Here is an 11,460-nt window from a genome sequence, read left to right on the forward strand (position 1 = left end):
CCCCCCCCCGGGGGGGAAAAAAACCCCCCCAAAAAAAAAAAAAAAAAAAAAAAAAAAAAAAAAAAGTACCCCGGGTGCGGTGGCTCAAGCCTGTAATCCCAGCACTTTGGGAGGCGGAGATGGGCAGATCACGAGGTCAGGAGATCGAGAGCATCCTGGCTAACATGGTGAAACCCCGTCTCTACTTAAAAAAATACAAAAAACTAGCCGGGCGAGGTGGTGGGCGCCTGTAGTCCCAGCTACTCGGGAGGCTGAGGCAGGAGAATGGCCTAAACCCGGGAGGCGGAGCTTGCAGTGAGCTGAGATCCGGCCACTGCACTCCAGCCTGGGCAACAGGCTGGAGTACCCAACACTGGAACATTAGAACTGGGGGGGGGTAATTTCATTTACAATAGCCATACATAAAATTAAGAACCTAGGAATTCACCAAAGAAGTGAAAGAGCTCTATAACGAAAACTGTAAAACACTGAATAAAGAAATTGAAGAGGACAAAAAAATGGAAAGATATTCCATGTTCATGGATTGGAAGAACTGATATAGTTAAAATGTCCATACTACCCAAAGCAATCTACAGATTCAATGCAATCCCTATAAAACACCACTGATATTCTTTATAGAAATTTTTAAAAGATCTAAAATTTATATTGAACCACAAAAGACCCAGAATAGCCACAGCTATCCTAAGCAAAAAGAACAAAACTGGAAGAATCATATTATCTGACTTCAAATTATACTACAGAGTTACAGTAATCAAAACAGCATGGTACTGGCACAAAAACACACACACAGACCAATGGAACAGCAAAGAGAATCCAGATACAAATCCACACACCTACAGTGAACTCATTTTTGACAAAGGTGCCAAGAACATACAATGGAGAAAAGGCAGTCTCTTCAACAAACGGTGCCAGGAAAACTGGATATCCATACGTAGAAGAATAAAACCAGACCCCTATCACTAACCACATACAAAAATCAAATCAAAATGGATTAAAGATTTAAATCTAAGACCTCAAACTATGAAACTACTACAAGATTACATTGGGGAAACCTTCCAGGACATTGGTCTTGGCAAACATTTCCTAAGTAATACACAACAAGGACAGGAAACCAAAGCAAAAATGCACAAATGGGATCACATCAAGTTAAAAAGTATAGGATACAATCAACAAAGTGAAGAGACAACCCACAAAATGAGAGAAAATATCTTCAAACTACTCATCTGAAAAGGGATTAATAACCAGAATATATAAGAAGCTCAAACAACCCTATAGGAAAAAATCTTAATAATCTAATCAAAAATGGGCAAAATATTTGAACAGATATTTCTTAAAAGAAGACATACAAATGGCAAACAGACATGTGAAAAGGTGCTCAATATCAGAGATCATCAGAGAAACGCAAATCAAAACTACAGTGTGATATCATCTCACCCCAGTTAAAATGGCTTATATCCAAGACAGGCAATAACAAATGTTGGCATAGATGTGGAGAAAAGAAAACCCTCATATGCTATTGGTGGGAATGTAAATTAATACAACCATGATAGAGAACAGTTTGGAGGTTGCTCACAAAACTAAAATAGACCTACCATACAATCCAGCAATTTCACTGCTGGGCACATACCCAAAAGAATGAAAATTAGTATATTGAAGAGGTATCTGCACTCCCATGTTTGCTGCAGCTCTGTTCAAAATAGCCAAGATTTGGAAGCAACCTAAGTATCCATCAACAGATGAATAGGTAAAGAAAAAAAAATGTGGTACTTATACACAACAGACTACTAATTGGCCATAAAAAAGAATGAGATTCCGTCATTTTGCAGCAACAAGGGTGAAACTGGAGGTCATTATTTTAAGTGAAATAAGCCAGGCACAGAAATACAAATATTGCATGTCCTCACTTATTTGTGGGAGCTAAAAATCAAAACAAGTGGACCCATGGAGATAGGGAGTAGAAGGATGATTACCAGAGGCTGGGAGGGGTAGTAACGGATTGGCGGGAGGCAGGGACGGTTAATGGGTACAAAAAAAATAGTTAGAATTAATAAGACCTAGTGTTTGATAGCACAACAGGATGACTATAGTCAATAATTTAATTGCTCATTTTAAAATAACTAGAAGAGTATAATTATATCGTTTGTAACACAAAGGATAAATGTATGAGGTGATAGATACCCCATTTTCCATTATTTCATTAAGAATTGCATGCCTATATCAAAACATCTCATGTACCCCACAAATATATACATCTACTATGTACCCACAAAAATTTTAAAAAATTTTTTAAGCCTGCAACTAACATTATATGTAATGATCAAAGACTGAATGTTTTTCCTCCAAAAATGGGAAGAAGGCAAGAACATCTAATCTCACTTCTTATTCAACATGGTGTTGGAAGTTTTAGTTACCACAACAAAATAAGAAAAACAAAAAACATACAGATTAGAAAGGAAGAGATAAAATTGTTCCCATTTATAATGAGACAATTATCTACATGGAAAAGTCCCAGAAATCTACCAAAAACACTCCTACACCTAATATATGCATTCAGCAATGTTACAGGATACAAGATAAACACACAAAATTCAATTGCATTTGTATATTCAACTGTATTTGTATATCCCGACAGTGACTACATGGACATCAACATTAAAAAGACAGTACCATTTACAATCAGTAGAATAAATGAAATACTTACGTATAAACCTAACGAAACATTCACAGGACATGCACGCTGAAGACCACAGAAGAGGGAGATTGGGGATACTATTGAAAGTTGTTTACTATATATATATTTATATATGTTTACATTATAAATATATATATATATTTATATATATATATTTAGAGATGGGGTCTCACTATGTTGCCCAGGCTGGTCTTGAACTCGTGGGGTCAAGCAATCTTCTCATCTCAGCTTCCCAAAGTGCTGGGATTACAGGTGTGAGTCACCGTGCCTAGCTACATTATATTTTGAGTACTATATTATTATTTGAAGGTAGACTATGAGAGGTTAAAGATGCATATTATAAAACCTTGAGGTACCACCAAAAACAAAACACTGAGTATAACAGAGAACAAATAGAACCATAAGAAAATACAAAATCCCCCAAATCATGGGGAATGCCATCAATGGCAGAAAACTAAAAACAGGCAAAAATTCCTATTTTCAAAAAGGAAAAGAGCATACTTCCGCAGGGCAGACTGAGGAGCTTAATGTCTATCTAGTACAATGTTTTGGTCACCAAGAGATGTCAAGGTGTGTACATTATACCCATCATATATTAAAACAAATCACCTCATGTAACTTTGACTTTCTTCTTTGACTGCAGAAGGTAGAAAGAGTGTATTTTATTTCAGAAAGTATATGACAGGCTGTCTCACAGAAATCCTTCAAACAAGCTGGAAAACATTCCAAAAAATGAAAATGGAGAAAGATTTCAAATGTATACTGCTAGGTTCTTTCTTCAGACCTGCCTGTTTATCATATTAATAACCGACTCAGATAATGTAAATATAACACTCTTCAAATAATTGGCTGGTGACATAGTCATAAAGCAGTAACAAATATATTAAATAACATAATCCAGATTCAAAAAGATACTGAGAGATTGGACTGTTTAGTTGCGCTCAGCAAGATGAAATGTAATAGGAAAAAACAGGTCTACATTTGGACCCCAAATCCAAATGCACAAATACAGAATGGAGAAGACAAGGCTTAGCAGAGGGCAGGGACAGGGAAAGACTTCGGGATATTGAGAGTCAGCTCATGATGAATCAATTACATACAAAGAATGTGGAGTGCCTGTCAAAACATAAATGTATCTAATGAGAGAGGTCACAATATTGCTATGTTTTAGTCATCCTACAAGGCTCAGAGTACAGACAAAAGGAAACCTGCTCAGAAGAGTAACCAGGGTCAAACGTAAAACAGTTAAAGAAACTTGATAGGCACAGGGGGAGCAGGTTTGGCCTGAGGTAGTAAGGTTCACAGGTTACAAGAAAGCTGTCTTTAAATATCTTGAGGTGTTCTCATATGCAAGAAATATTAGATTTACTATAAGTAGAACTAGCACTAACAAGTAGAATTTACACAAAATAAATAGCATTTAAATATGATTGTGTGAGCTATTCAAGGACAGAACGAGCTGCATTTAGAGTTGAGTCTCCCTCATCGGTGGCCAGATGACAAATTGGCAGGAATGAAGCAGAGGGGAATAAAGCATCAGATGGCTGGTGAGACCAGGTGACCTTTAAAGTATCTTCCAATTCTAGTTCTATGATTCTATTTTTCTAGACTTTCTCTATGCCAAACCTTAAGCTCCAATCCAAATGGTTTTCTCACTGTTTCTGCTTTACATATGTACTTTCCCGTATCTACACTTACTTTCAGGCAATTTTCTCACTCAGGCAAAGACAAAGAATTTATCTTTCTAAATCTTATCCACCTATCAAGAATGAACCCAAATACTGCCCTTAATAGAGACTTCCATGCCTACCTTAATCTGATCTCTCTCTCCTCTGAATAATGAAACACTTCTAGGGCCATCCTTTTGGCAATTAATTACGTATCACCCTTAGACTTCTCGTCTTATGTCTTAAACTGCTACTTAACTTTTTATTAATACGTTTTCTCTTCAACTAAATTAAAAGCCCCTTAAAGGTAGATCTGAAACTTATATTTTGTATTCCCTTTACATCTAGGAGAACACAGTAGATGCTCAAAAATAGTCACTGGTTTTCAATACTGGAAATATTTTTATTAGAATAGTCGTTTTTATAGGTAAATGGAAAATCTGTTCAACTCTAGATACTATCATATATGACTTCTAGCTCAGATACAGAACTATCAGAATGAGATGCTGCCACCCACTCTTAACAAATTCTAACCATTTTTTTAAATGGTCAATCAAGCTTGAAAAAGTTCCAGTTTTCCAACCTAAACATACAGCTTGATAAAGATGTCTTAAAACCTTTTTTGAGCAAAGTAAGATTAAAAGAACCAAACTAGAGAGTAAAATATGTTACAAACAAATAGTATTTTCGAAAAAATCCTTTTTATTCCTTTTTATGTAAAATGTGTTAATGTGTGGTATGTACACTAAAATTTTGATTCATATACCTTGGAACACAACTTAGGAAAAAATAAATGTGTCATATATATGTCATATGCAGCCCAGAACATATGCTTACTCCCTAAACAGCAACAAATATAGGTCCTAGACAAAGTCAAAAGAGAATTCTTTATCACCTTAGATAAATTAATAAAGATTATTAAATACTTACTGAAGATTCTGGGTCTGACAATTCATCCAATAATTTCCTTGCATCCACTACAGCTTGATAGAGTCTCAGATTTTTGCCATCAGAAGCAACAAAGCAAGCACTTGCAGAATTGCAATATGTGCCTGAGAAAGGAAAACAAGGACTCTGGGTTCTAAACATGTAGTTTATTTTTCTTATTGGCTAAAGGATAAGAAACAAGTATTCACATTTTTCTTTTTAGGCTTAACCATGGTCTAGAATCATAATTAAACAGCTACAATAAGTAGATACAAAATTATTAACAAAAAAATTTAATTTAAAAATGGATTGAGAAGGTTAAAAACTTCTAAAAAAAGTTCTAAAAATAAGTTTCATGCCTGTATTCCGAATATTAAAAATCACCTTAATAATAAAACGGAATACTTACTAAAAATCATCTTAACAATATAAACCATTTTGTATATAACAAATAATAGTTTAAAAGCTTTTGTTAATTTCACAATTACAATGAACACTTACCTAGACAGTAACTGGGAATGAGAGTTGGAAGCCAAGCCACGTTAGAGAACGCTGAGGTATGTAAAGAGTTAATTCGAGCCAATTCTGATACTCCTCCAGTGTATGACAAAGGTCCTATTGGGTCTACACGCCACAGAATAAGTTCACTGTAGATCGCATTTGGGTCATGAAATGTACGAGTTGCTGCATTTCTAAGAGGTTGTTTTGAGGAACCTTTCATATGTTTTACAGGGTCCATTAATCTACTTAATTTATTGTCTGAGTCCCACTGATAATCTGATTCAGGAGTCAACAGAGCATTATGATGAGACGATGTCAATAACAATGGTAAAACTGAATGACATGCCAGGTCATTGAGGTGAAATCGATGACCGCAATATCTAAATTTGTGAGATACAGTTAGAACAGTGGTAAAGGCAGACTTATCAGCAAAAGTGACTGCCCACTGATTTAAAGAACCATCTATGTGTTTAGAAATCATCATCACTGTGGGAGCTAAGATGTTCATATTTGTACTGTGTGATCTAGAGTGTGGCTGTGATCCGTGAGGACTGCCTATAGACATCCCCTCTTGGTGTAACAAGGTGTGGTCAGAATCTTTTGTCGCATTTATACAGGCATACATCATGATATTTTTACTAAGAGAGCTAGCATCACCAGAGGGAAATGCAACAGGAATCCGAGAAGAAAAAGAAACCTGAAAAACATAATTATATGATTCAGTACAAACAGTTTACTTCCTCTCAAAAAAAAGACTTCTCAAAATACCAAATCTCAGCTTCTTCTCAAAAAATGTCATTTTCAACCTCTTTATGGTTCAATCCCTTTCTTCTATTTACGTAATATCTTATCTCTATTCGTGGCCTAAGAGAAGGCTGAAGAAAAAAAGTTCAGGTGCTTTGCTTGTACAACAAAATGACCACCAGCCACAGATCTAAATAGCAATAAAGTTGAGAGAGATGACAAGTAAAGGCAGCTTCGTTTAGCTCATCAAATTGGGCACAAGGATGAGCTCATCCTGATTCATATTTTCAGGGTAGTTTCTTAATCTTATTCAAAATATTATTAATTCCCCCCAAAATCAACACATATTTAAATATTCAGTATTGCATTTCAAGGCCAAATTCATTATCTTCTAACTAATCAAGTTTGCTAAGCTTATGGTCACTGATCCCTTCTGAAAGCAATAAGTATTCTTTACTGAGATGCTTATCAAAACCAAAATTTTCAGTAATTCTACAAACATGCTAACTCTACAAAGCATTTATTTCTTTTTATTGTTTTAAGAAACGTAATAACTATTTCATCAATAAAATATACCTGGACTTGTCTAAATATTCCAGGATTATATTCATCCAAATACTTTACATGCCACACTAGAAAGGTACCATCTACAGGGTGTATTGTAAAAAGCATATCAGGATTCTTATTCCATTCAGTTAGCAGCGTTTCAATCTTCCGATCAAGCAGAACCGTAGGCAGTGGCATTGGTACACTAAGTCGTGAATAAGTTCTAGGACTTCCTTCTCTTTCTCCATCTTCATGTTCCGATGATCCTGTACCTGCCTCAGATTCTCTATCCAGGGATAAATCTGAACCAGAAAATATATTTATCAATACATGCATTAAGTAATTCATTTACATACTAGACTACAAATAAACGGCATACTATCTTTAAAAACTATAAATCTCTTTTCCAATTTACAGTTAGGAAAAAAAAAGGAAACTTTTGTCTGAATTGAAAGTTACTATAGTTACTACTTTTAGATAAATTAAAACTTCATTCACCCTATCATTATTACTACCATTAGCAAAACCTGTTCCCCAGAAAGGGCTATGGCTTCCAAAGACTCAAAGAAATATGTTATAACAAAACATATAGTTAGATGATGTTTGCAGGACCTAGCAGAGTGGCTGATCCAAGGCAGATGGTCAGTAAATACTTGTGTAACAAATAGAAAAGTAAAAAGGAGGAAGAGCGGGAAGGAAGAATTCAAAACTAAAAGTGGTACCACAGAAGGCTGTTAACTTTGGAGTAAGAAAAACCTGAACACAGGATACTAACCATGGTCTAATTTCATATGTAAACCCCGTTCTCTATCCTCCTGTGAATGTTCCTCATCTTCTCTATCTGCATCATCACTTTCATGATCTACCTGCTTATCAGAAAGTTTTCGTAACTGATGCATAAATATTTCTGTAGATGACGTAAAATGAAATTCCTTGTTGTTTAACCAATGAACTACAAAGCCCCCATTTCCATCATCAACATTAAATGCAGTGCCAACCAAGACATTTGGAATATCTGTGGAAATAAAAAAGATTTTAATATAAATTTTTTTATTTCTTTAAAAACATGACAAGTGCTTACAATGAGTAATCTATACAAAGAAAAGGTGCTAAACAAGTCAACATAATTTTAGCAGCATTTGTAAAAATGTTACCTGAATTTAATGGTAAATGTAAATCTTAAGAATGATAGATTTATATGAAATTAAACTATTAACTTAAAAACAAAATACACAAATGTATCAACCTTCAGTGAATTCTAGTTTGGGGACAGGAGATGAAAAATTAAAGCAGAAAAGCAGCCATAAAAGAGATAACTGGAGAAGTTTAAATATGAACTGGATATTAGATATTATGGAATTACTTATCATTTTCTTAGGTATGATGATATTATGATTATGTGAGAGAATTTTAGGAGATACTTGCTAATGTAAGGGTGATACACCATGTTAGGCGTAACTTATTTTGAAAGGACTAAGAAAACATTTCGACTGTGTGCTCATGCCTGTAATCCTAGCACTCTGGGAGGGAGAGGCGGGTGGATTGCCTGAGCTCAGGAGTTTGAGACCAGCGTGGGCAACACAGTGAAGCCCCATCTCTACTAAATACAAAATACAAAAAATTAGCCCAGCATGGAGGGGTGTGCCTGTAGTCCCCAGCTACTTGGGAGGCTGAAGCAGGAGAACTGCTTGAACCCGGGAGGCAGAGGTTGCAATAAGTTGAGATCACTCCACTGTACTCCAGCCTGGGTGACAGAGCAACACTCCGTTTCCAAAAAAAAAAAAGAAAGAAAGAAAAAGAAAAGAAAACATTTCACACACATACACACAGAGACATTTGCCATACATAAAGCAACTGTGGCAAGATGTTAACAACTGTTGAATCAAAGTGAAGAATATAAAAGTATTCACTGTACTATTCTTCCAACCTTTCTCAGTGTTTGAAACTTTACTAAAAACCTGTTGGGAAATAACATGAAGAAAAAACACAAGAAGGCAGGCAAAATTCTAAGTAAGAGAGAATTTCTCCATTTGAGGTAGCTGAAATTTATGAAGTTGATGAGGTCATGTAAGACAGTATAAATTGGCCAGGGTGGTGGCTCGTGTCTGTAACCCCAGCATTTTTGGAGGCCAAGGCAGGAGGATCCCTTGAACTTAGGAGTTTGAGACCAGCCTGGGAAACAGAGAGACACTGTCTCTACAAAAAATACAAAAATTAGCCAGGAGTGGTGGCACACACCTGTGGTCCCAGCTACTCAGGAGGCTGAAGTGGTAGGATTGCCTGAGCCCAAGAGATCAAGGCTGCACTCTAGCCTGGGTAAAAGAGCAAGACCCTGTCCCCCTCCGCCCAAAACATGGTGTAAATCAAAAACTTAATCTCCTTAATTTCAATCCATGTTATAAATAATTCATTCAACAGAAGGAAAAATTGTCCTTTGCAAAAAGAAGTGAAAATCTAAAGATAAAATGCATGGACATTCTGGTAATGTTCTATTATAATAAATATGAATGCTAAATAATGCTTTAAATTGTTCTTTCTTTCCAGTTCCTGGATGACCATCCTGGTTTTGTGATAAAAATGAAATAAATCATATAAAATAGGATTTGTGAATCAGCACTCCTATAAAACACTACATCACCTATGTGACTATGTAGTAATCTTGCTCAAAGTGTTAAACCTAAATCTTATGAACAAATATTCAGACTGTGAGACACTTTGAAAGAAAACTGAGCCGGGCGCGGTGGCTCAAGCCTGTAATCCCAGCACTTTGGGAGGCCGAGACGGGCGGATCACGAGGTCAGGAGATCGAGACCATCCTGGCTAACATGGTGAAACCCCGTCTCTACTAAAAAATACAAAAAACTAGCCGGGCGAGGTGGCGGGCGCCTGTAGTCCCAGCTACTCCGGAGGCTGAGGCAGGAGAATGGCGTGAACCCGGGAGGCGGAGCTTGCAGTGAGCTGAGATCGGGCCACTGCACTCCAGCCTGGGTGACAGAGCGAGACTCCGTCTCCAAAAAAAAAAAAAAAAAAAAAAGAAAACTGAGAGAGAACTTTTTGAGACTGACAGATTGTTTTTTTGACAGTTGAGAGAGGGACTGTTCTAGATTGGAGGAATTTAAAGAAAATAATCTGCATTTAAGACAGGAATCTATATTTGCATATGAACTATATATTACATGATATTATTTTATCCATGTTCCTCACATGCAATAACAGTATTAGAGTTATGGAAGCAAATTCCCTTTTTACTAAAAGATATATTCTTAAATATTTAGGAGATGAAGGGTAATGTAATCAACAGCTTTACTTTCAAATAGTTCCGCCAAAAATAAGGGAGGAGGCAGCAAAGACATATCTATACAGGCAGAGAGGGGAGAACAAAAGAATAAATGACAAGATGTTAATATGTGGTAAATCTGGGTAAATGGTATAGAGATATTTGCTGTACTGTTTTTTCAACTTTCTTGTAGTTTCAAAATATTTTTTGAAAAAAAGGTGAAGAGGACAAGTCCTAACGATATAAAATTATTTGCATTTAGTAATCTATTTGGTCAACTTATATGTTATATTTACAAGCAGTAACTAAAAATGCATAATGTTAAACATTTTTAAGAAAATTGTTTTTAAAATAATATGTAGGTAAGTTAGGATGAGCATGAATAAAATTAGTGACGGTTAGTAAAGAAGCTGGGGAAGACCAGGGCCCAGTGGCTGCCAGAACATATCCAGTCCTTAGGCTCAAATGATGTGACAGAATGCGCATCCTCTGTGATCCTATTCTATCTAATTAGGATAGTGTACACAGTTAAAAAGCCAAAGTTTCTAAAATGTATTGAATTTACTGCAGACTATCACAAGCTGCATTTTGTTTTGAAGTTAAATTTTTATCACAGTAATTCAAGAAAAGGTCCTTTTAAAAAGGTTAAAATTTCATAAAAATCTAAAACCATAAACATTTTGAAAACAAGTTAATGTATAAAGACATTCTTAGAATACAATTAAGATATTAGATCAGAACGGATAATATAAACAAAGTAACATTTAATCAGATGGCAAAGCACTGTCCAATAGAAATATAGGCCGGGCGCGGTGGCTCAAGCCTGTAATCCCAGCACTTTGGGAGGCCGAGGCGGGTGGATCACAAGGTCAGGAGATCGAGACTATCCTGGCTAACATGGTGAAACCCCGTCTCTACTAAAAATACAAAAACCTAGCCGGGCGCGGTAGCGGGCGCCTGTAGTCCCAGCTACTCGGGAGGCTGAGGCGGGAGAATGGCGTGAACCCGGGGGGCGGAGCTTGCAGTGAGCCGAGATCGCGCCACTGCACTCCAGCCTGGGAGACACAGTGAGACTCCGTCTCAAAAAAAAAAAAAAAAAAAAAAAA

The 11,460-nt window shown here is 36.3% G+C and overlaps 1 protein-coding gene across 3 annotated transcripts in view; it reads right to left on the minus strand.

Annotated features, from left to right (window-relative positions):
* DMXL2 (Dmx like 2) overlaps nucleotides 1-11,460 on the minus strand; it is a 174,850-nt gene that overhangs the window by 89,379 nt on the left and 74,011 nt on the right. For all 3 annotated transcript variants that reach the window (XM_025390578.1, XM_025390580.1, XM_025390579.1), the window contains exons 10-13: nucleotides 7,853-8,092; nucleotides 7,108-7,379; nucleotides 5,788-6,484; nucleotides 5,290-5,411 (exon numbers count right to left, since the gene is read on the minus strand). In XM_025390578.1, the coding sequence (XP_025246363.1) occupies nucleotides 5,290-5,411; nucleotides 5,788-6,484; nucleotides 7,108-7,379; nucleotides 7,853-8,092 (1,331 nt within the window). The remainder of the gene's footprint in view (nucleotides 1-5,289; nucleotides 5,412-5,787; nucleotides 6,485-7,107; nucleotides 7,380-7,852; nucleotides 8,093-11,460) is intronic.

Source organism: Theropithecus gelada, chromosome 7a, assembly GCF_003255815.1.
Source record: "Theropithecus gelada isolate Dixy chromosome 7a, Tgel_1.0, whole genome shotgun sequence".
In the NCBI taxonomy this organism is placed as follows: domain Eukaryota; kingdom Metazoa; phylum Chordata; class Mammalia; order Primates; family Cercopithecidae; genus Theropithecus; species Theropithecus gelada.